Below are 25,327 nucleotides of genomic sequence, written 5' to 3'. Positions count from 1 at the left end.
TGGCCTTCCCGAGCGTGGTGCATCTTTCACATTAAAATCTGCAGATCGAAATTTAGTAAACCAATTTTGACACTGCCGCAGCTTTAAAGCATCTTCGCCATATATTGGGTTGGCCAAAAAGTAATTGCGTTTTTTTTATATAAATAAAAGGCGAATTTTTCATGGGAAACAAAAACTTTATTAAACAATATATTGTCCATTTTGTTTGATTATCTTTTGCCATTTTTCGGGCAACTTCATGATTCCGCGCTCAAAACAGTTCTTATCTTTTTCAGCAAAAAACAATTCCAACAACGATTTGATATCCTCATCAGCAGTAAAGGTTTTACCATTCAAGGCGTTTTGCAAAGAACGAAACGAATGGTAATCTGATGGTGCCAGGTCTGGCGAATATGGTGGATGTGGTAACATCATGGTAACACATCCCATCCAAGCTGCAACAATTTTTCACGAGTGACCAAACTTGTACGTGGTCTAGCGTTATCATGGTGAAACGCAACACCTTTGCGATTCACCAATTCTCGACGTTTCTGTTTGATGGCATTATTTAATTTATCCAGTTGACGACAGTGTATACGTCTGAATTAATGGTTTGATTCCTTGCAAGCAGCTCAAAATACACAATACTTTTAGAGTCCCACCAGACTGACAGCATAATCTTTCTTTGGTGAATATCTGCTTTTCAAGTGCTTTCAGCAGGTTCATCACGATCTTTTTCGTTTGACGTTGTTGTAGACGATCAATTTTTCGTCGCCTGTTATCATCCGTTTCAAAAATCGATCATTTTCCTCACGTTTCAAAAGAGAATCGCAGATGTCAATACGCTCAGTGAGATGGATTTCTTTGAGCTCATGTGGTACCCAAATATCGAGCTTACTAATGTATCCAAGTCGTTTTAAATGGTTTTCAACACTCGATTTCGATATGTTAAGATTCTCAGCAATCTCTCGGGTCGTTAAACGCCGATTGGAATCCATCAGTGCCTTTATTTTGTCATCATCAATTTCGATTGGCCTTCCCGAGCGTGGTGCATCTTTCACATTAAAATCTGCAGATCGAAATTTAGTAAACCAATTTTGACACTGCCGCAGCTTTAAAGCATCTTCGCCATATATTGGGTTGGCCAAAAAGTAATTGCGTTTTTTTTATATAAATAAAAGGCGAATTTTTCATGGGAAACAAAAACTTTATTGAACAATATATTGTCCATTTTGTTTGATTATCTTTTGCCATTTTTCGGGCAACTTCATGATTCCGCGCTCAAAACAGTTCTTATCTTTTTCAGCAAAAAACAATTCCAACAACGATTTGATATCCTCATCAGCAGTAAAGGTTTTACCATTCAAGGCGTTTTGCAAAGAACGAAACGAATGGTAATCTGATGGTGCCAGGTCTGGCGAATATGGTGGATGTGGTAACACATCCCATCCAAGCTGCAACAATTTTTCACGAGTGACCAAACTTGTACGTGGTCTAGCGTTATCATGGTAAAACACAACACCTTTGCGATTCACCAATTCTCGACGTTTCTGTTTGATGGCATCACTTAATTTATCCAGTTGACGACAGTATACGTCTGAATTAATGGTTTGATTCCTTGCAAGCAGCTCAAAATACACAATACCTTTAAAGTCCCACCAGACTGACAGCATAATCTTTCTTTGGTGAATATCTGCTTTTCAAGTGCTTTCAGCAGGTTCATCACGATCTTTTTCGTTTGACGTTGTTGTAGACGATCGATTTTTCGTCGCCTGTTATCATACGTTTCAAAAATGGATCATTTTCCTCACGTTTCAAAAGAGAATCGCAGATGTCAATACGCTTAGTGAGATGACTTTCTTTGAGCTCATGTGGTACCCAAATATCGAGTTTACTAATGTATCCAAGTCGTTTTAAATGGTTTTCAACACTCGATTTCGATATGTTAAGATTCTCAGCAATCTCTCGGGTCGTTAAACGCCGATTGGAATCGATCAGTGCCTTTATTTTGTCATCATCAATTTCGATTGGCCTTCCTGAGCGTGGTGCATCTTTCACATTAAAATCTGCAGATCGAAATTTAGTAAACCAATTTTGACACTGCCGCAGTTTTAAAGCATCTTCGCCATGTACATCGCATAACTTTTTATGAGCTTGCACAGCGTTTTTCCCTTTTCGGAAGTAATAAAACAAAATATGAGGAAAATGTTCTTTTTGATTTTCCATTTTGAAATCGACGGCAAACAAACAATTGTTAACGAAATCGTGTACTTTCTTTTTGTAAAATATGCTTGAACTGTGAGTTGTTAACCTACATAATGATTTTGCGGTTTAGAATGAAGTTAGTTACATTTCGAGACATGTATGTCCATCTATTTGAAAAAAACGCAATTACTTTTTGGCCAACCCAATAATATGCCTTATTCGGTCACGTCACAGACGTCGACAGGATAAGCCGGGGGCTTTATCGTAACGTTGTATTACTAACTACCTACTAACTACCTGCTATTGAACGTCACTATCGACGTTACGTCGCGTTGCCCTGCGAGCGAGAATGCCAGTGCGCGAACGACTCCGTTTGAATGCCACCCTTGCGATTATGTACTAATAATATGTGTCGTGTGTTAACATCGTATCAACCTCTCGATGAAAGTGTATTATGTCGCGGCATATTATTGACCGCGAGTCAGTTGGAGGTATAGGCTTTCTCTGCACGCTGAATCGCAAAGATGAAAGGAAAGCGTGACTCTACTCGTCAAACACTACGACGGACGCTGTGCAATTCACCCCGAGTCTCTGCATCCCCTGACAATAAACGCCGGTCTCCGACTGGTGGGCGACGGCGACTCTCATCGATCGTACAGTTGGATGATAGGAGTACAAAAATAAAAGGATAGAAATAGAAGGGTCTCAAAATGAGCTCAACCTGTCTCACCTCGTTTCTGCATTCAGGTGATTCGCAACATCAGACGTCGTGTCACGTCGCGTTACATTACGTTAGATTACATTACGTAACGTTACGTTACGGAGCGGAGGCCCCGGTAACGTCAGGATCGCGGCACGTTGACGTCGAGGTACGTACCCTTGATGAAATCCACCGCCATCTCGAGCCCGTACGTGTCCTTGTCGCAGTCGTCAAGAATGTGCGCCCCGATCTTGACGCCCGGCACGATTTCCCGCTCGTTCAGGATATCCAGGGTGTAGAGCATCGCCTCTAACGCCTGCACGCCGCCCTGCGGCATCACGGGCCCGCACGTGACCGTGTCCTCCCTCTCGTGGACCATCATCAGGCCGCCCAGCACGAGATCACCTTCCACCACCGCCTCCTTCTTCACCGGCCAGTTCTTCATCGCGACGTAGCCGTTCGATTCCATCGATCGGAACTGCCGGTGTCGATGTCGGATCGGATGACGCACTTCTACTCGATCCCCGATGTGGTCCTCGTGGAATCTGCCGGATACTGGATCGAAGTTGTACCGATGGTGTCTGGCGGTCGCAAACGCCATCCAGTCCGCGTATCGATTCCACGTTGAGACGATCGGTTCCTCGATCTTCGGGACGCTGTCGATCCTCCTGGCCCATTGCTTCGTGTATCTCGAGCGTCGATCGTCGGCCGAGCAGATGCAGCTCAACAGTGCCAGGAGCAGAAACTTCATGACGTCATAATCGGTAAGTTATGGGCGCTTTGTTACTGGTATCGGGTTTCCTGGCCCGGCCGCGCGTTTATATGTGGTCTCTCCGAGCCGGTCTCGGCCTCTCGCTTGGCGGAGTCCTCGGGCTCTGTATTCGCGATGATTTACGTCGCCCTCTTCCTCGGCAATGCGGATAGCGAGCGGTATCAGCCTCGTGCGGCTCGCAGATCGGATGCTTCGCGCACGATCGACGAGAGAGAGACGTGCCGGCGCGTAGGGGCGTTTCGTGGGGACTCGATTGATCCCCAGTTTCTATACGTCATAGACGGTCGAGAATTGATTCGCGAGTTGAACCTCGCGCTATGCTGTCGGTTTTCGGATGCGTCGAGACAGAGACGTTACGCTATTGTAAGATCTGGAAAGATAGTCGAGACTGACAGGTCGTATAGAGGATCGGAATGTAAACAAGTTGATCACAACAGTCGGAGTATTGGTCGTACAGCCTAAGACCTAGGCGTGTGAACCAGGGATCCCGGAGAGTTCGAGTTCAAATCTAAGGCAGTCTCCTAGTTATTTTTCGCCTCTTACAATTCAGAAGTGGGATAAAATCCGCTACCCCTCGAAGACAGTTGAGATTCATCCGCTACCCCTCGGAGAGGAGGGAGTTGAGAAGCAGCTGGCCGGTAGTGAAGCCTGAACATGGAGGTCGGGACGGACTCAGAGGGGTGAACCAACATGGAGGTTGGGAGGGACTCAGAAGAGTGAACCAAAAATGGATGTTGGGAGGGACTCAGAAGAGTGAACCAACATGGAGGTTGGGAAGGCCTCAGAGGAGTTAACCAACATGGAGGTTGGGAGGGACTCAGAGGAGTGAACCAACATGGAGGTTGGGAGGGACTCAAGTGGAGTGAACCGACGATTTGGAGACATTCGGGGACGAATGTAATGTCAGGCTGGCCGAGCTGTAAGATCTGGAAAGATAGTCGAGACTGACAGGTCGTATAGAGGATCGGAATGTAAACAAGTTGATCACAACAGTAGGAGTATTGGCCGTACAGCCTAAGACCTAGGCGTGTGAACCAGGGATCCCGGAGAGTTCGAGTTCAAATCTAAGGCAGTCTCCTAGTTATTTTTCGCCTCTTACAATTCAGAAGTGGGATAAAATCCGCTACCCCTCGAAGACAGTTGAGATTCATCCGCTACCCCTCGGAGAGGAGGGAGTTGAGAAGCAGCTGGCCGGTAGTGAAGCCTGAACATGGAGGTTGGGAGGGACTCAGAAGAGTGAACCAAAAATGGATGTTGGGAGGGACTCAGAAGAGTGAACAAAAAATGGAGGGTGGGAGGGACTCAAGTGGAGTGAACCGACGATTTGGAGACATTCGGGGACGAATGTAATGTCAGGCTGGCCGAGCTGTAAGATCTGGAAAGATAGTCGCGACTGACAGGTCGTATAGAGGATCGGAATGAAAACAAGTTGATCACAACAGTGGGAGTATTGGCCGTACAGCCTAAGACCTAGGCGTGTGAACCAGGGATCCCAGAGAGTTCGAGTTCAAATCTAAAGCAGTCTCCTAGTTATTTTTCGCCTCTTACAATTCAGAAGTAGGATAAAATCCGCTACCCCTCGGAGAGGAGAGAGTTGAGAAGCAGCTGGCCGGTAGTGAAGCCTGAACATGGAGGTCGGGACGGACTCAGAGGAGTGAACCAACATGGAGATTGGGAAGGACTCGGAGGAGTGAACCAACATGGAGATTGGGAAGGACTCAGAGGAGTGAACCAACATGGAGGTTGGGAGCGACTCAGAAGAGTGAACCAAAAATGGAGGTTGGGAGGGACTCAGAAGAGTGAACAAAAAATGGAGGTTGGGAGGGACTCAAGTGGAGTGAACCGACGATTTGGAGACATTCGGGGACGAATGTAATGTCAGGCTGGCCGAGCTGTAAGATCTGGAAAGATAGTCGCGACTGACAGGTCGTATAGAGGATCGGAATGAAAACAAGTTGATCACAACAGTAGGAGTATTGGCCGTACAGCCTAAGACCTAGGCGTGTGAACCAGGGATCCCGGAGAGTTCGAGTTCAAATCTAAGGCAGTCTCCTAGTTATTTTTCGCCTCTTACAATTCAGAAGTGGGATAAAATCCGTTACCCCTCGAAGACAGTTGAGATTCATCCGCTACCCCTCGGAGAGGAGGGAGTTGAGAAGCAGCTGGCCGGTAGTGAAGCCTGAACATGGAGGTCGAGACGGACTCAGAGGAGTGAACCAACATGGAGATTGGGAAGGACTCAGAGGAGTGAACCAACATGGAGGTTGGGAGCGACTCAGAAGAGTGAACCAAAAATGGATGTTGGAAGGGACTCAGAAGAGTGAACAAAAAATGGAGGTTGGGAGGGACTCAAGTGGAGTGAACCGACGATTTGGAGACATTCGGGGACGAATGTAATGTCAGGCTGGCCGAGCTGTAAGATCTGGAAAGATAGTCGCGACCGACAGGTCGTATAGAGGATCGGAATGAAAACAAGTTGATCACAACAGTGGGAGTATTGGTCGTACAGCCTAAGACCTAGGCGTGTGAACCAGGGATCCCGGAGAGTTCGAGTTCAAATCTAAGGCAGTCTTCTAGTTATTTTTCGCCTCTTACACTATTTTTAATTAAATTCCGACGTCCGGCTCTCTCACGGATTTGTAGCATCGTTCATCCGAACCGAATGTTCCTCCAATTACGTGAAACGATTTTACGTAATTCAATATGTGCGGCTGGTTGTAGGGAATGTTTAATTTGGAGGGTATCGACGAGAAGAAAATACATCTACAATAGAGAGAAACATTAATGAGATTAGGCAGAGACTAAGATTAGCTCGAGTTGAAACGAAATTTATACAAGATCTCCGGTGATTGCGGTGTATCTCGTGGTTTGCACAGGAGACATGATAATATTGGCGCAAGGGAGGGTATGTCGCAATATGTCGCCAGTGAATGGCAGAAACTAGCTGCGAGGAGATCTAGAAACACACACAGAGCCGACATGTACGTGTGACACTGCGTGCGTGATCCTCCGCCTGCACTATTATGCAGCGTCTGTCTTTTCTCGTGTTCCAGCGACTTCCCGCATGGAGTTTCACGTGCGACCTTTGCACTGCCACGACGTTCTTCAGCGTGCCTCGAAGGGTAAAACGCGAGGGTGAATTAACGCGGCCGGATCGTCGAGACGTTTGCCGATTTGAGCGGCGTTATTTGCGCGCTAAAGTCGGAATTTATCGCCGACCTGGATCTCGCCATTGTTTTCGCGCGATAACTTATCACGTTCCCGAAAATAAAGAAAAAGGGTTAATATTTATTGCCCGTTATCCAGCAACCCTCTTCTTCTTCTTCTTCTTCTTTTTTAACGTTCCGTGTTTAATCGGGCATTAAACGGGGTATTTTACAGGGGGAGAATGATGGCTGACTGTGACCAATGTTCATCTTATCTGCAAATTCATCCTGTGTCGATGTTGAAGCAGGCGATGACGCAACGTTACGACAGTAATGATCTCTGACTTCCAATGGTTTAACGGCGCGTTCTTCGCCCGCCAGGACGGACATTTGCGGACGTTTCCAGCATACGTCGAGCGCGGTGGCGAGCGACAGAACCGGAAACCCTCTCTAGCGAGGCGATCGTTATCCCGAACGCCGTCAGGTCCGGGGCAACCGCACTGTCGTACTTTGATAGCGGGCCTCCCGAGCTTCGTATCCGCAGGTGTTCGCGCGAGCCGCAAGTTTAAATTGCTCGGTCACAAAGTGCTCGAGCACGGGATAGAGGGATGGCAAACGTGAGGGGGTGCGGTCGCGCGTCGATAACAGCTCTCCAGCCGCCAGTAATTAAAAACTTGGACGCGGACGCCGGAAGTTGCCGCGGCAACCTTGTCGAACTTCCGCCGCGGAAAGACGATGACAACGACGACGGCAGCGAAGGAACCGCGAGATCCGCGAAGTTTGATGGTTCGTCGACGCGATGCGTGTACCTGTTGCTCGGCTTCTGGCGGAAGCTTTGCTTCGGCCTTGCCCTCGCGCGACTTCTTCGCCCGGTCGCGCGCGTGGACGTGCGTTTTCCCGAGCCGGCGGCTGGAAATGCTTCGTAATCCCACGCGTGATCGTTCGATATAAGCACGGCCGAGTGTCACCCCACGCGACCTGTTGCTCGCTATCCCTGCGTTGGCCGTTGCCGTACTCGTGCAATGAAGAGAGAGAAAGAGAGAGAGAGAGAGAGAGAAAGAGAGAGAGAGAGAGAGAGAAAGAGAGAGAGAGAGAGAGGGTGACCGCTGTCAAAAGCAGAAACGACGCGGTTCTCGCACGAATTTCCCGTTGACGTTTCCTCGACGGAAATCTTGCGACTTGACGCAGCTGTTTAATGTGCATCACACGATGTTTGTGGGGACAAATGCGGACGGCTAGATTAATCGAGTTTCACAGTCATGCGAGAGGCCAAGTATTGCCTCCAGTATTTCGATAAAGTATTCGCAATTTCAAGAGAAAATGCGTGACAGTTGATGTGCTGATTCGTTATATCTTCATCCCGGTGATCCCACTAGTGAAACAGTGGTATATGTCATTACGTGTCATGTTTTCGCTACAAATTTTGCAAACGATTGCGAATTATTTTCGTTACAAACAATAGAATTGATGTAGTGCCCATACGTTATCAGCGAGAGCTCAATAGTCCTGTTCTTTTGATATTGTCAAATAATATTGATACATATCATTGTGAATTGATTGCGTTGAGCTCGCCACTCACGCAAGTGCATATCCGTCGTCGACCGTGCTCTTTTAATTCTATCTGGCAATATTTTGCAAACGACTTTATTTACGGCCCGAAAATTCGGTAATACGCAGAGCGCCGCGTCTGGCAGCGTGTACGTCGAATAAACTACTAAATAACGATAACGACGCGGTGGTGATATATCGAGGTGCATAGCAAAATCGATTTAGATTTGAACTCGAACTCTCCGGATCCCTGGTTCACACACGCCTAGTCTTAGGCTGTACGGCCAATACTCCACTGTTGTGATAATTGTTTTCATTCCGATCCTCTATACGACCTGTCGGTCGCGACTATCTTTCCAGATCTTACAGCTCGGCAGCTGACATTACATTCGTCCCGAATGTCTCAAATCGTCGGTTCCTCCACTTGAGTCCCTCCAACCTCATTTTTTGTTCACTCTTCTGAGTCCCTCCAACATCCATTTTTGGGTTCACCCTGACGTCCCCCTCCATGTTGGTCCACTCCTCTGAGTCCACCTCCATGTTGGTCGATCATTAATTATGGCACTCCTCTGAGTCCGTCCCCGACCTCCATGTTCAGGGCTTCACTACCGGCCAGCGCTTCTCAACTCTCCTCCTCTCGCGAGGGGTTAAGCGGATTTTATCCACTTCTGAATTTGTAAGAGAGGCGAAAAATAACTAGGAGACTGTTTAGATTTGAACTCGACTCTCTCGGGATCCCTGGTTCACACCGCCTAGGTCTTAGGCTGTACGGCAATACTCCTACGTTGTGATCAACTTGTTTTCACATTCCATCCTATACGACTGTAGTCTCGACTATCTTTCCAGATCTTACAGCTCGGCCAGCCTGAATTACATTGTCCCCGAATGTCTCCAAATCGTCGGTTCACCTCCTCTTGAGTCCCTCCACCCTCCATTTTTTGTTCACTCTTCTGAGTCCTCCCAATACCATCTTTTGGTTACTCTTCTGAGTCCTCCAACCTCCATGTTGGTTCACCCTGATCCTTCCAATCTTATGTCTCTGAGTCCGACCTGCTTCATGGCAGCTTTAACTCCCTCCTCTCCGAGGGGTAGCGGATGAATCTAACTTCTTCGAGGGTAGCGGATTTTTCACTTTGAATTGTAAGAGGCGAAAATAACTAGGAGACTGCCTTAGATTTGAAAACTTCGAACTCTCCGGGATCCCTGGTTCACACGCCTAGGTCTTAGGCTGTACGGCCATACTCCACTGTGTGATCAAACTTGTTTCATTCCGATCCTCTATACGACTGTCAGTCTCGACTATCTTTCCAGATCTTACAGCTCGGCAGCCTGACATTACATTCGTCCCGAATGTCTCAAAATGTCGGTTCACTCCACTTGAGTCCTCCCAACCTCCATTGTTTCGTTCACTCCTTCTGAGTCCTCCAACCATCCATGTTGGTTAACTCCTCTGAGCCTTCCCAACCTCATGTTGGTTCACGTCCTTCTGAGTCTTCCAATTCCATTTGGTACTCTTCGAGTTCCAACTCCATGTTGTTCACTCTGAGTCGTCCCGACCTCCATGTCAGGCCTTCACTACCGGCCAGGCTCTTCTCACTCCTCCTGCTGTATCGAACTCTGCTTCGAGGGGTAGCGGATTTTATCTACTTCTGAATTGTAAGAGGCGAAAAATAACTAGGAGACTGCTTTAGATTTGAACTCGAACTCTCCGGGATCCCTGGTTCACACGCCTAGGTCTTAGGCTGTACGGCAATACTCCGCTGTTGTGATCAACTTGTTTTCATTCCGATCCTCTATACGACCTGTCAGTCTCGACTATCTTTCAGTCTTAAATAGCGTAACGTCTGTCTCGACGCATCCGAAAACGCGACAGCAATAGCGCGAGTTCAACTCGCGAATCAATTCTCGACGTCCTATGACGTATAGAAAACTGGGATCAATCGAGTCCCCACGAAACGACCCTACGCGCCGGCACGTCTCCTCTCTCGTCGATCGTAGCGCGAAGCATCCGATCTGCGCAGCCGCACGAGCTGATACCGCTCGCTATCCGCATTTGCCGAGGAAGAGGGCGACGTAAATCATCGCCGAATACAGAGCCCGAAGATCCGCCAAGCGAGAGGCCGAGACCCGGACTCGAGAGACCACATATAAACGCGCGCGCGGGCAGGACACCGATACCAGTAACAAAGCGCCCATAACTTACCGATTATGACGTCATGAAGTTTCTGCTCCTGACACTGTTGAGCTGCATCTGCTCGGCGGACGATCGACGCTCGAGATACACGAACATGGCCCAGGAGTGACAGCGTCCGAAGATCGAGGACCGATCCGTTTCACGTGGAATCGTAACGCGGACTGGATGGCGTTTGCGACCGCCAGCACGCCTCGGTACAACTTCATTCCAGTATCCGGCAGATTCCACGAGGAACGACATCGGGAGAGTATTCTCGGGGCGAGAGCGGTCACGAAGTGCGCTCGGTGGGACTGTCATGAGGAAGGTGCATTCACCGAGAGGTGATTCGTCGGCATACGGGACGTTGGTACAGTCGACGGCTCACGGGATCGGTTCTGCCATGAGACCGAGAGTTGCGCCGGTGGCAGTGACAACGAGTAGGAAGGTGCGGTACTTTACGCGTGCGCCATGCTCGGGTCGCCTTGGGAGACTGATTGGCTGTCGGTCCAGCGCGAGTGTGATAGGGACGCATGAGCGTATGGGCTGGCCCCGGTGTGAGTGGACCGCTTCACGCTGGAGAGCGGCCTCTGCGAGATGCGTCTCACGAGCAGCGAATACGTGCTCTATAATTGGAGCCACTCAGGAGGTAACCTCCCTGGGTCCGTGAGATGCTTCTGCGGCACGCGCGCGGCTCAACGGCTCATGATGCGCCGGCCCGTCCGCGATCCGGGCAGGCCGGGCGGTCGGTGCCGCTGACGCGGCATTGCGCGTGCGCGCTTGTCGGATTGGGGCATGCGGGCTCCCTGCATCTGCAGGAGGAACGAAAGCGGGAAATCGTGCGGGCGTAAGATCGGGGCCACATTCTTGACGAACTGCGACAAGGAACGTACGGGCTCGAGATGGCGTGGATTTCATCAAGGTACGTACTCGACCTCAACCGTGCCGCGATCCTGACGTACCGGGGCTCTCCGCTCCGTTAACGTATAGTTAACGTAATGTAATCTAACACGTAATGTAACCGACGTGACACGACGTCTGATCGTTGCGAATCACTGAATGCAGAACACGAGGTGAACAGGTTGAGCTCATTTTGAGACCCTTCTAATTCTATCGCTTTTATTTTTGTATCTATCATCCACTGTACGATCGATGAGAGTCGCCGTCGCCCACCAGTCGGAGACCGGCGTTTATTGTCAGGGGAAATGCAGTGAACCTCCGTTTGAATGCCACCCTTGCGATTATGTACTAATAATATGGTGCGTGTGTTAACATCGTATCAACCTCTCGATGAAAGTGTATTATGTCGCGGCATATTATTGACGCGAGTCAGTTGGAGGTATAGGCTTTCTCTGCACGCTGAATCGCAAAGATGAAAGGAAAGCGTGACTTACTCGTCAAACACTACGACGGACGCTGTGCAATTCACCGAGTCTCTGCATCCCCTGACAATAAACGCCGGTCTCCGACTGGTGGGCGACGGCGACTCTCATCGATCGTACAGTTGGATGATAGGAGTACAAAAATAAAGGATAGAAATAGAAGGGTCTCAAAATGAGCTCAACCTGTCTCACCTCGTTTCTGCATTCAGGTGATTCGCAACATCAGACGTCGTGTCACGTCGCGTTACATTACGTTAGATTACATTACGTAACGTTACGTTACGGAGCGGAGGCCCGTAACGTCAGGATCGCGCACGTTGACGTCGAGGTACGACCCTTGATGAAATCCACCGCCATCTCGAGCCCGTACGTGTCCTTGTCGCAGTCGTCAAGAATGTGCGCCCGATCTTGACGCCGCACGATTTCCCGCTCGTTCAGGATATCCAGGGTGTAGAGCATCGCCTCTAACGCCTGCACGCCGCCCTGCGGCATCACGGGCCCGCACGTGACCGTGTCCTCCCTCTCGTGGACCATCATCAGGCCGCCCAGCACGAGATCACCTTCCCACACGCCTCCTTCTTCACCGGCCAGTTCTTCATCGCGACGTAGCCGTTCGATTCCATCGATCGGAACTGCCGGTGTCGATGTCGGATGGGATGACGCACTTCTACTCGATCCCCGATGTGGTCCTCGTGGAATCTGCCGGATACTGGATCGAAGTTGTACCGATGGTGTCTGGCGTCGCAAACGCCATCCAGTCCGCGTATCGATTCACGTTGAGACGATCGGTTCCTCGATCTTCGGACGCTGTCGATCCTCCTGGCCCATTGCTTCGTGTATCTCGAGCGTCGATCGTCGGCCGAGCAGATGCAGCTCAACAGTGCCAGGAGCAGAAACTTCATGACGTCATAATCGGTAAGTTATGGGCGCTTTGTTACTGGTATCGGGTTTCCTGGCCCGGCCGCGCGTTTATATGTGGTCTCTCCGAGCCGGTCTCGGCCTCTCGCTTGGCGGAGTCCTCGGGCTCTGTATTCGCGATGATTACGTCGCCTCTTCCTCGGCAATGCGGATAGCGAGCGGTATCAGCCTCGTGCGGCTCGCAGATCGGATGCTTCGCGCACGATCGACGAGAGAGAGACGTGCCGGCGCGTAGGGGCGTTTCGTGGGACTCGATTGATCCCCAGTTTCTATACGTCATAGACGGTCGAGAATTGATTCGCGAGTTTGAACCTCGCGCTATGCTGTCGTTTTTCGGATGCGTCGAGACAGAGACGTTACGCTATTGTAAAATCTGGAAAGATAGTCGAGACTGACAGGTCGTATAGAGGATCGGAATGAAACAAAGTTGATCACAACAGTCGGAGTATTGGTCGTACAGCCTAAGACCTAGGCGTGTGAACCAGGGATCCCGGAGAGTTCGAGTTCAAATCTAAGGCAGTCTCCTAGTTATTTTTCGCCCTTTACAATTCAGAAGTGGGATAAAATCCGCTACCCCTCGAAGACAGTTGAGATTCATCCGCTACCCCTGCGAGAGGAGGGAGTTGAGAAGCAGCTGGCCGGTAGTGAAGCCTGAACATGGAGGTCGGGACGGACTCAGAGGGTGAACCAACATGGAGGTTGGGAGGGACTCAGAAGAGTGAACCAAAAATGGATGTTGGGAGGGACTCAGAAGAGTGAACCAACATGGAGGTTGGGAAGGCCTCAGAGGAGTTAACCAAACTGGAGGTTGGGAGGGACTCAGAGGAGTGAACCAACATGGAGGTTGGGAGGACTCAAGTGGAGTGAACCGACGATTTGGAGACATTCGGGACGAATGTAATGTCAGGCTGGCCGAGCTGTAAGATCTGGAAAGATAGTCGGACTGACAGGTCGTATAGAGGATCGGAATGTAAACAAGTTGAAAACAGTAGGAGTATTGGCCGTACAGCCTAAGACCTAGGCGTGTGAACCAGGGATCCCGGAGAGTTCGAGTTCAAATCTAAGGCAGTCTCCTATTATTTTTCGCCTCTTACAATTCAGAAGTGGGATAAAATCCGCTACCCCTCGAAGACAGTTGAGATTCATCCGCTACCCCTCGGAGAGGAGGGAGTTGAGAAGCAGCTGGCCGGTAGTGAAGCCTGAACATGGAGGTTGGGAGGACTCAGAAGAGTGAACCAAAATGGATGTTGGGAGGGACTCAGAAGAGTGAACAAAAAAGGAGGGTGGGAGGGACTCAAGTGGAGTGAACCGACGATTTGGAGACATTCGGGGACGAATGTAATGTCAGGCTGGCCGAGCTGTAAGATCTGGAAAGATAGTCGCGACTGACAGGTCGTATAGAGGATCGGAATGAAAACAAGTTGATCACAACAGTGGGAGTATTGGCCGTACAGCCTAAGACCTAGGCGTGTGAACCAGGGATCCAGAGAGTTCGAGTTCAAATCTAAAGCAGTCTCCTAGTTATTTTTCGCCTCTTACAATTCAGAAGTAGGATAAAATCCGCTACCCTCGGAGAGGAGAGAGTTGAGAAGCAGCTGGCCGTAGTGAAGCCTGAACATGGAGGTCGGACGGACTCAGAGGAGTGAACCAACATGGAGATTGGGAAGGACTCGAGGAGTGAACCAACATGGAGATTGGGAAGGACTCAGAGGAGTGAACCAACATGGAGGTTGGGAGCGACTCAGAAGAGTGAACCAAAAATGGAGGTTGGGAGGGACTCAGAAGAGTGAACAAAAAATGGAGGTTGGGAGGGACTCAAGTGGAGTGAACCGACGATTTGGAGACATTCGGGACGAATGTAATGTCAGGCTGGCCGAGCTGTAAGATCTGGAAAGATAGTCGCGACTGACAGGTCGTATAGAGGATCGGAATGAAACAAGTTGATCACAACAGTAGGAGTATTGGCCGTACAGCCTAAGACCTAGGCGTGTGAACCAGGGATCCCGGAGAGTTCGAGTTCAATCTAAGGCAGTCTCCTAGTTATTTTTCGCCTCTTACAATTCAGAAGTGGGATAAAATCCGTTACCCCTCGAAGACAGTTGAGATTCATCCGCTACCCTCGGAGAGGAGGGAGTTGAGAAGCAGCTGCCGGTAGTGAAGCCTGAACATGGAGGTCGAGACGGACTCAGAGGAGGAACCAACATGGAGATTGGGAAGGACTCAGAGGAGTGAACCAACATGGAGGTTGGGAGCGACTCAGAAGAGTGAACCAAAAATGGATGTTGGAAGGGACTCAGAAGAGTGAACAAAAAATGGAGTTGGGAGGGACTCAAGTGGAGTGAACCGACGATTTGGAGACATTCGGGACGAATGTAATGTCAGGCTGGCCGAGCTGTAAGATCTGGAAAGATAGTCGCGACCGACAGGTCGTATAGAGGATCGGAATGAAAACAAGTTGTCAAACTTGTAACGAAAATAATTCGCATCGTTGCAAATTTGTAGCGAAAACATGACACGTAATGACAATATACCACTGTTTCACTAGTGGATCACGATGAAGATATAACGAATCAGCACATCAACTGTCACGCATTTTCTCTTGAAATTGGAATACTTTCGAAATACTGGAGGCAATACTTGGCCTCTCGCATGACTGTGAAACTCGATTAATCTAGCGTCCGCATTTGTCCCACAAACATCGTGTGATGCACATTAAACAGCTGCGTCAAGTCGCAAGATTTCCGTCGAGGAAACGTCAACGGGAAATTCGTGCGAGAACCGCGTCGTTTCTGCTTTTGACAGCGGTCACCCTCTCTCTCTCTCTCTTTCTCTCTCTCTCTCTCTCTCTTTCTCTCTCTCTCTCTCTCTCTTTCTCTCTCTTCATTGCACGAGTACGGCAACGGCCAACGCAGGGATAGCGAGCAACAGGTCGCGTGGGGTGACACTCGGCCGTGCTTATATCGAACGATCACGCGTGGGATTACGAAGCATTTCCAGCCGCCGGCTCGGGAAAACGCACGTCCACGCGCGCGACCGGCGAAGAAGTCGCGCGAGGCAAGGCCGAAGCAAAGCTTCCGCCAGAAGCCGAGCAACAGGTACACGCATCGCGTCGACGAACCATCAAACTTCGCGGATCTCGCGGTTCCTTCGCTGCCGTCGTCGTTCATCGTCTTTCCGCGGCGGAAGTTCGACAAGGTTGCCCGCGCAACTTCCGGCGTCCGCGTCCAAGTTTTTAATTACTGGCGGCTGGAGAGCTGTTATCGACGCGCGACCGCACCCCCTCACGTTTGCCATCCCTCTATCCCGTGCTCGAGCACTTTGTGACCGAGCAATTTAAACTTGCGGCTCGCGCGAACACCTGCGGATACGAAGCTCGGGAGGCCCGCTATCAAAGTACGACAGTGCGGTTGCCCCGGACCTGACGGCGTTCGGGATAACGATCGCCTCGCTAGAGAGGGTTTCCGGTTCTGTCGCTCGCCACCGCGCTCGACGTATGCTGGAAACGTCCGCAAATGTCCGTCCTGGCGGGCGAAGAACGCGCCGTTAAACCATTGGAAGTCAGAGATCATTACTGTCGTAACGTTGCGTCATCGCCTGCTTCAACATCGACACAGGATGAATTTGCAGATAAGATGAACATTGGTCACAGTCAGCCATCATTCTCCCCCTGTAAAATACCCCGTTTAATGCCCGATTAAACACGGAACGTTAAAAAAGAAGAAGAAGAAGAAGAAGAGGGTTGCTGGATAACGGGCAATAAATATTAACCCTTTTTCTTTATTTTCGGGAACGTGATAAGTTATCGCGCGAAAACAATGGCGAGATCCAGGTCGGCGATAAATTCCGACTTTAGCGCGCAAATAACGCCGCTCAAATCGGCAAACGTCTCGACGATCCGGCCGCCGTTAATTCACCCTCGCGTTTTACCCTTCGAGGCACGCTGAAGAACGTCGTGGCAGTGCAAAGGTCGCACGTGAAACTCCATGCGGGAAGTCGCTGGAACACGAGAAAGACAGACGCTGCATAATAGTGCAGGCGGAGGATCACGCACGCAGTGTCACACGTACATGTCGGCTCTGTGTGTGTTTCTAGATCTCCTCGCAGCTAGTTTCTGCCATTCACTGGCGACATATTGCGACATACCCTCCCTTGCGCCAATATTATCATGTCTCCTGTGCAAACCACGAGATACACCGCAATCACCGGAGATCTTGTATAAATTTCGTTTCAACTCGAGCTAATCTTAGTCTCTGCCTAATCTCATTAATGTTTCTCTCTATTGTAGATGTATTTTCTTCTCGTCGATACCCTCCAAATTAAACATTCCCTACAACCAGCCGCACATATTGAATTACGTAAATCGTTTCACGTAATTGGAGGAACATTCGGTTCGGATGAACGATGCTACAAATCCGTGAGAGAGCCGGACGTCGGAATTTAATTAAAAATAGTGTAAGAGGCGAAAAATAACTAGAAGACTGCCTTAGATTTGAACTCGAACTCTCCGGGATCCCTGGTTCACACGCCTAGGTCTTAGGCTGTACGACCAATACTCCCACTGTTGTGATCAACTTGTTTTCATTCCGATCCTCTATACGACCTGTCGGTCGCGACTATCTTTCCAGATCTTACAGCTCGGCCAGCCTGACATTACATTCGTCCCCGAATGTCTCCAAATCGTCGGTTCACTCCACTTGAGTCCCTCCCAACCTCCATTTTTTGTTCACTCTTCTGAGTCCCTTCCAACATCCATTTTTGGTTCACCCCTCTGAGTCCCTCCCAACCTCCATGTTGGTTCACTCCTCTGAGTCCGTCCCGACCTCCATGTTCAGGCTTCACTACCGGCCAGCTGCTTCTCAACTCCCTCCTCTCCGAGGGGTAGCGGATGAATTTCAACTGTCTTCGAGGGGTAGCGGATTTTATCCCACTTCTGAATTGTAAGAGGCGAAAAATAACTAGGAGACTGCCTTAGATTTGAACTCGAACTCTCCGGGATCCCTGGTTCACACGCCTAGGTCTTAGGCTGTACGGCCAATACTCCTACTGTTGTGATCAACTTGTTTTCATTCCGATCCTCTATACGACCTGTCAGTCTCGACTATCTTTCCAGATCTTACAGCTCGGCCAGCCTGACATTACATTCGTCCCCGAATGTCTCCAAATCGTCGGTTCACTCCACTTGAGTCCCTCCCAACCTCCATTTTTGGTTCACTCTTCTGAGTCCCTCCCAACATCCATTTTTGGTTCACTCTTCTGAGTCCCTCCCAACCTCCATGTTGGTTCACTCCTCTGAGTCCTTCCCAATCTCCATGTTGGTTCACTCCTCCGAGTCCTTCCCAATCTCCATGTTGGTTCACTCCTCTGAGTCCGTCCCGACCTCCATGTTCAGGCTTCACTACCGGCCAGCTGCTTCTCAACTCCCTCCTCTCCGAGGGGTAGCGGATTTTATCCTACTTCTGAATTGTAAGAGGCGAAAAATAACTAGGAGACTGCTTTAGATTTGAACTCGAACTCTCCGGGATCCCTGGTTCACACGCCTAGGTCTTAGGCTGTACGGCCAATACTCCTACTGTTGTGATCAACTTGTTTTCATTCCGATCCTCTATACGACCTGTCAGTCTCGACTATCTTTCCAGATCTTACAGCTCGGCCAGCCTGACATTACATTCGTCCCCGAATGTCTCCAAATCGTCGGTTCACTCCACTTGAGTCCCTCCCAACCTCCATGTTGGTTCACTCCTCTGAGTCCCTCCCAACCTCCATGTTGGTTAACTCCTCTGAGGCCTTCCCAACCTCCATGTTGGTTCACTCTTCTGAGTCCCTCCCAACATCCATTTTTGGTTCACTCTTCTGAGTCCCTCCCAACCTCCATGTTGGTTCACCCCTCTGAGTCCGTCCCGACCTCCATGTTCAGGCTTCACTACCGGCCAGCTGCTTCTCAACTCCCTCCTCTCCGAGGGGTAGCGGATTTTATCCTACTTCTGAATTGTAAGAGGCGAAAAATAACTAGGAGACTGCTTTAGATTTGAACTCGAACTCTCCGGGATCCCTGGTTCACACGCCTAGGTCTTAGGCTGTACGACCAATACTCCGACTGTTGTGATCAACTTGTTTTCATTCCGATCCTCTATACGACCTGTCAGTCTCGACTATCTTTCCAGATCTTACAATAGCGTAACGTCTCTGTCTCGACGCATCCGAAAACCGACAGCATAGCGCGAGGTTCAACTCGCGAATCAATTCTCGACCGTCTATGACGTATAGAAACTGGGGATCAATCGAGTCCCCACGAAACGCCCCTACGCGCCGGCACGTCTCTCTCTCGTCGATCGTGCGCGAAGCATCCGATCTGCGAGCCGCACGAGGCTGATACCGCTCGCTATCCGCATTGCCGAGGAAGAGGGCGACGTAAATCATCGCGAATACAGAGCTCGAGGACTCCGCCAAGCGAGAGGCCGAGACCGGCTCGGAGAGACCACATATAAACGCGCGGCCGGGCCAGGAAACCCGATACCAGTAACAAAGCGCCCATAACTTACCGATTATGACGTCATGAAGTTTCTGCTCCTGGCACTGTTGAGCTGCATCTGCTCGGCCGACGATCGACGCTCGAGATACACGAAGCAATGGGCCAGGAGGATCGACAGCGTCCCGAAGATCGAGGAACCGATCGTCTCAACGTGGAATCGATACGCGGACTGGATGGCGTTTGCGACCGCCAGACTCCATCGGTACAACTTCGATCCAGTATCCGGCAGATTCCACGAGGACCACATCGGGGATCGAGTAGAAGTGCGTCATCCGATCCGACATCGACACCGGCAGTTCCGATCGATGGAATCGAACGGCTACGTCGCGATGAAGAACTGGCCGGTGAAGAAGGAGGCGGTGGTGGAAGGTGATCTCGTGCTGGGCGGCCTGATGATGGTCCACGAGAGGGAGGACACGGTCACGTGCGGGCCCGTGATGCCGCAGGGCGGCGTGCAGGCGTTAGAGGCGATGCTCTACACCCTGGATATCCTGAACGAGCGGGAAATCGTGCCGGGCGTCAAGATCGGGGCGCACATTCTTGACGACTGCGACAAGGACACGTACGGGCTCGAGATGGCGGTGGATTTCATCAAGGGTACGTACCTCGACGTCAACGTGCCGCGATCCTGACGTTACCGGGGCCTCCGCTCCGTAACGTAACGTTACGTAATGTAATCTAACGTAATGTAACGCGACGTGACACGACGTCTGATGTTGCGAATCACCTGAATGCAGAAACGAGGTGAGACAGGTTGAGCTCATTTTGAGACCCTTCTATTTCTATCCTTTTATTTTTGTACTCCTATCATCCAACTGTACGATCGATGAGAGTCGCCGTCGCCCACCAGTCGGAGACCGGCGTTTATTGTCAGGGGATGCAGAGACTCGGGGTGAATTGCACAGCGTCCGTCGTAGTGTTTGACGAGTAGAGTCACGCTTTCCTTTCATCTTTGCGATTCAGCGTGCAGAGAAAGCCTATACCTCCAACTGACTCGCGGTCAATAATATGCCGCGACATAATACACTTTCATCGAGAGGTTGATACGATGTTAACACACGACACATATTATTAGTACATAATCGCAAGGGTGGCATTCAAACGGAGTCGTTCGCGCACTGGCATTCTCGCTCGCAGGGCAACGCGACGTAACGTCGATAGTGACGTTCAATAGCAGGTAGTTAGTAGGTAGTTAGTAATACAACGTTACGATAAAGCCCCCGGCTTATCCTGTCGACGTCTGTGACGTGACCGAATAAGGCATATTATTGGGTTGGCCAAAAAGTAATTGCGTTTTTTTCAAATAGATGGACATACATGTCTCGAAATGTAACTAACTTCATTCTAAACCGCAAAATCATTATGTAGGTTAACAACTCACAGTTCAAGCATATTTTACAAAAAGAAAGTACACGATTTCGTTAACAATTGTTTGTTTGCCGTCGATTTCAAAATGGAAAATCAAAAAGAACATTTTCCTCATATTTTGTTTTATTACTTCCGAAAAGGGAAAAACGCTGTGCAAGCTCATAAAAAGTTATGTCATGTATAAGGCGAAGATGCTTTAAAACTGCGGCAGTGTCAAAAGTGGTTTACTAAATTTCGATCTGCAGATTTTAATGTGAAAGATGCACCACGCTCAGGAAGGCCAATCGAAATTGATGATGACAATTATTGTGTATTTTGAGCTGCTTGCAAGGAATCAAACCATTAATTCAGACGTATACTGTCGTCAACTGGATAAATTAAATGATGCCATCAAACAGAAACGTCGAGAATTGGTGAATCGCAAAGGTGTTGCGTTTCACCATGATAACGCTAGACCACGTACAAGTTTGGTCACTCGTGAAAAATTGTTGCAGCTTGGATGGGATGTGTTACCACATCCACCATATTCGCCAGACCTGGCACCATCAGATTACCATTCGTTTCGTTCTTTGCAAAACGCCTTGAATGGTAAAACCTTTACTGCTGATGAGGATATCAAATCGTTGTTGGAGTTGTTTTTTGCTGAAAAAGATAAGAACTGTTTTGAGCGCGGAATCATGAAGTTGCCCGAAAAATGGCAAAAGATAATCAAACAAAATGGACAATATATTGTTTAATAAAGTTTTTGTTTCCCATGAAAAATTCGCCTTTTATTTATATAAAAAAAACGCAATTACTTTTTGGCCAACCCAATATATGGCGAAGATGCTTTAAAGCTGCGGCAGTGTCAAAATTGGTTTACTAAATTTCGATCTGCAGATTTTAATGTGAAAGATGCACCACGCTCGGAAGGCCAATCGAAATTGATGATGACAAAATAAAGGCACTGATGGATTCCAATCGGCGTTTAACGACCCGAGAGATTGCTGAGAATCTTAACATATCGAAATCGAGTGTTGAAAACCATTTAAAACGACTTGGATACATTAGTAAGCTCGATATTTGGGTACCACATGAGCTCAAAGAAATCCATCTCACTGAGCGTATTGACATCTGCGATTCTCTTTTGAAACGTGAGGAAAATGATCCATTTTTGAAACGTATGATAACAGGCGACGAAAAATTGATCGTCTACAACAACGTCAAACGAAAAAGATCGTGATGAACCTGCTGAAAGCACTTGAAAAGCAGATATTCACCAAAGAAAGATTATGCTGTCAGTCTGGTGGGACTCTAAAGGTATTGTGTATTTTGAGCTGCTTGCAAGGAATCAAACCATTAATTCAGACGTATACTGTCGTCAACTGGATAAATTAAACGATGCCATCAAACAGAACCGTCGAGAATTGGTGAATCGCAAAGGTGTTGCGTTTCACCATGATAACGCTAGACCACGTACAAGTTTGGTCACTCGTGAAAAATTGTTGCAGCTTGGATGGGATGTGTTACCACATCCACCATATTCGCCAGACCTGGCACCATCAGATTACCATTCGTTTCGTTCTTTGCAAAACGCCTTGAATGGTAAAACCTTTACTGCTGATGAGGATATCAAATCGTTGTTGGAATTGTTTTTTGCTGAAAAAGATAAGAACTTTTTTGAGCGCGGAATCATGAAGTTGCCCGAAAAATGGCAAAAGATAATCAAACAAAATGGACGATATATTGTTTAATAAAGTTTTTGTTTCCCATGAAAAATTCGCCTTTTATTTATATAAAAAAACGCAATTACTTTTTGGCCAACCCAATATATGGCGAAGATGCTTTAAAACTGCGGCAGTGTCAAAATTGGGTTACTAAATTTCAATCTGGAGATTTTAATGTGAAAGATGCACCACGCTCAGGAAGGCCAATCGAAATTGATGATGACAAAATAAAGGCACTGCTCGATTCCAATCGGCGTTTAACGACACGAGAGATTGCTGAGAATCTTAACATATCGAAATCGAGTGTTGAAAACCATTTAAAACGACTTGGATACATTAGTAAGCTCGATATTTGGGTACCACATGAGCTCAAAGAAATCCATCTCACTGAGCGTATTGACATCTGCGATTCTCTTTTGAAACGTGAGGAAAATGATCCATTTTTGAAACGTATGATAACAGGCGACGAAAAATTGATCGTCTACAACAACGTCAAACGAAAAAGATCGTGATGAACCTGCTGAAAGCACTTGAAAAGCAGATATTCACCAAAGAAAGATTATGCTATCAGTCTGGTGGGACTTTAAAGGTATTGTGTACTTTGAGCTGCTTGCAAGGAATCAAACCATTAATTCAGACGTATACTGTCGTCAACTGGATAAATTAAATGATGCCATCAAACAGAAACGTCGAGAATTGGTGAATCGCAAAGGTGTTGCGTTTCACCATGATAACGCTAGACCACGTACAAGTTTGGTCACTCGTGAAAAATTGTTGCAGCTTGGATGGATGTGTTACCACATCCACCATATTCGCCAGACCTGGCACCATCAGATTACCATTTGTTTCGTTCTTTGCAAAACGCCTTGAATGGTAAAACCTTTACTGCCGATGAGGATATCAAATCGTTGTTGGAATTGTTTTTTGCTGAAAAAGATAAGAACTTTTTTGAGCGCGGAATCATGAAGTTGCCCGAAAAATGGCAAAAGATAATCAAACAAAATGGACAATATATTGTTTAATAAAGTTTTTGTTTCCCATGAAAAAATTCGCCTTTTATTTATATTAAAAAAACGCAATTACTTTTTGGCCAACCGAATAGAATAATTCGCTGCGGAAACTTGTCGTACAACGCACGTTTCGCACGTTTCGCACGAAATTCACGCCCCCGCTGACACGATCGCAGCTGACGCGTTAAGCGCTACTTTGTATGATCCCTTTGTATGGTCTGCGCACGAGAGATGAGCACGGTTCTTTGAAAATTACTAGAGAGAAAATAGATGGAAAAAAATACGCACGCGGGATAAAATGCAAATGACACTACTGTGAATTTGCAAGTATTAATTATAATTAAATCGGCAAACTGTCGTTTTCAGGGAACCACCGAACCGTACACTCACGGCACGTAATGAACGCGAGACGAAATTATTTCGAGAATTGTGTTAATAGCCGACCGAAGGTTATTATGTTTACCGTGAATTCGGAATGAGAGCGCGAGAAGGACCGGGGACCGTTGTCGCGTTTGGCAAAATGTGCGCTAATTGGACTGCGAGTTCGCGCACCACCCCTTAAGACTGCGCGTTACCCCTTCGCCCGGTACGCGGTACGATATCGTATACCGCGCCGCGGGAAAAATGGACATTGCATATCGTATGAATATTCTACTTACTGCTAACGGCGCCCGGGCGAAATTACTTTAGTGCAGTACTGAATATTTAGTCGGCGCGGTCCTTCCGCGCGCGAGACCGGTAGCGAGCGATTCTTTTAAAATTCTCTTTCGGGACGAATTAAATGAAATTCCACGCCCGCGGTGTTCCGAACCGGATTGGTCTACCCTCTTCCCGCGAGCGCGAGACAAAGCGGGAGAACGTGACTTCCGGAGATGTAAGGCTCCCGCTAAAAAATCAAGCGCGGGGTGCGCGAGCGGAGAGAATACCAACGGCCCATCCGTTGACTTTAAGTGGCGGAGTGGCAAAGGCGACGGAGGTTCGACTTATGAATTTCAATGCACTACGGAAGGTAAAATGACGCGTCTCCCGCGTGAGATACGTGAACGCGGCGACTTTATTAACAACGATAAAGTGGATTGCTCGAAGGTCTGGTCTCTCCACTGGGAAATCGCGCGCGCATTTATACATATCAACCGATCCCGTGAAGATATACGGATATTTGTAAAAGGCAAATGCGGACGCGTTTTTCATAGTCGCGCACGCGTTCGAGCGCCGGGCAAGAAGTGGTCCCGAAAGAGCCGTTTAAAAGAATACACGGCCGGCATTAATTTAACTTTAACGTGCGATGTATGCCGTTAGCCTTATTTCACGGCGCCTCGTGTGTGCATTAACTCGCTCAAACTGCACGTTAATTTTTTTTGCTGCCAGCGACGCGCATTCTCTAATTCCGCCGCGCTTGTCCTACTTTCCATCGAGCGGAGTGATCAAACACTCAGAATCTTGTTGCCGTTGATCTTTTACCGGAAAAGCGCGGAAGTCGCACATCGCTTCGCTTTTACAGGTTTGTCTTCGTGCTCGTCGTTCCTTTCTCCCTTCAATCCGTGAAGGCGGCAAAAGACGAAACGAAAGACCAAGTCGGCTTTATTAAAACTAACTTTATAGTTATGAGCAGAATTTGTCTCTGGATTGTTGAGGGGAAAATAATTATCTTGCAAGGAAGTTAGACGAAATTAGAGGAATATTAATTTTTGAGTTATTAATTTGTTCTTGATATTGCATATCTCGCGTACGATGTTCTCTTACGTAGTGAATTATCTTAAATATGTCTTTAAATATCTCAAATAGAAAACTTGTCACGTGCGGAAGATATATAATAACTTTAATTAATTTCACATTGCACAGTCGCTCATAAGTCACAAGTTATGGCGGGCACGTTGTGAGTTAATCCGTAATT

The 25,327-nt window shown here is 48.3% G+C and overlaps 4 protein-coding genes across 4 annotated transcripts; 1 reads left to right on the top strand and 3 right to left on the bottom strand.

Moving 5' to 3' along the window:
* Positions 1–2,325: 2,325 nt before the first annotated feature.
* Positions 2,326–4,055, bottom strand: LOC113563211. The gene has a single exon (XM_026974562.1). The coding sequence runs from the start codon at positions 3,633–3,635 to the stop codon at positions 3,027–3,029; it is 609 nt and encodes a 202-aa protein (XP_026830363.1). The 5' UTR covers positions 3,636–4,055; the 3' UTR covers positions 2,326–3,026.
* Positions 4,056–9,816: 5,761 nt separating this feature from the next.
* LOC113563284 (metabotropic glutamate receptor-like) lies at positions 9,817–12,436 on the bottom strand. The gene is made up of 2 exons (XM_026974695.1): positions 12,186–12,436; positions 9,817–9,967 (listed from the first exon to the last, which is right to left on the bottom strand). The coding sequence occupies exons 1-2, from the start codon at positions 12,434–12,436 to the stop codon at positions 9,817–9,819; spliced, it is 402 nt and encodes a 133-aa protein (XP_026830496.1).
* A 2-nt stretch (positions 12,437–12,438) lies between these two features.
* LOC113563283 lies at positions 12,439–12,804 on the bottom strand. Its single transcript, XM_026974694.1, has one exon. It carries the CDS (start codon positions 12,802–12,804, stop codon positions 12,439–12,441), a length of 366 nt encoding a protein of 121 aa, XP_026830495.1.
* A 6,118-nt stretch (positions 12,805–18,922) lies between these two features.
* Positions 18,923–20,682, top strand: LOC113563212. The gene has a single exon (XM_026974563.1). It carries the CDS (start codon positions 19,373–19,375, stop codon positions 19,979–19,981), a length of 609 nt encoding a protein of 202 aa, XP_026830364.1. The 5' UTR covers positions 18,923–19,372; the 3' UTR covers positions 19,982–20,682.
* The last annotated feature ends 4,645 nt before the right edge of the window (positions 20,683–25,327 follow it).

Source organism: Ooceraea biroi, chromosome 13, assembly GCF_003672135.1.
Source record: "Ooceraea biroi isolate clonal line C1 chromosome 13, Obir_v5.4, whole genome shotgun sequence".
Lineage (NCBI taxonomy): Eukaryota > Metazoa > Arthropoda > Insecta > Hymenoptera > Formicidae > Ooceraea > Ooceraea biroi.
The sequence above is the reverse complement of the archived record's forward strand: the minus strand, read 5'-3'. Positions and strand labels throughout refer to the sequence as shown.

What these genes read in the sequence shown, in the direction of transcription:
- LOC113563211 (XM_026974562.1), bottom strand. Translation starts at nt 3,635, where the DNA reads ATGAAGTTTCTGCTCCTGGCACTGTTGAGCTGCATCTGCTCGGCCGAC.
- LOC113563284 (XM_026974695.1), bottom strand. Translation starts at nt 12,436, where the DNA reads ATGGTCCACGAGAGGGAGGACACGGTCACGTGCGGGCCCGTGATGCCG. An exon ending in ACGTTACGGGCCTCCGCTCC is followed by an intron (nt 9,968 to 12,185) that starts GTAACGTAACGT and finishes CCCTCGAAGCAG; the next exon opens with AGTTCGATACAGCAGGAGGA.
- LOC113563212 (XM_026974563.1), top strand. Translation starts at nt 19,373, where the DNA reads ATGAAGTTTCTGCTCCTGGCACTGTTGAGCTGCATCTGCTCGGCCGAC.
- LOC113563283 (XM_026974694.1), bottom strand. Translation starts at nt 12,804, where the DNA reads ATGAAGTTTCTGCTCCTGGCACTGTTGAGCTGCATCTGCTCGGCCGAC.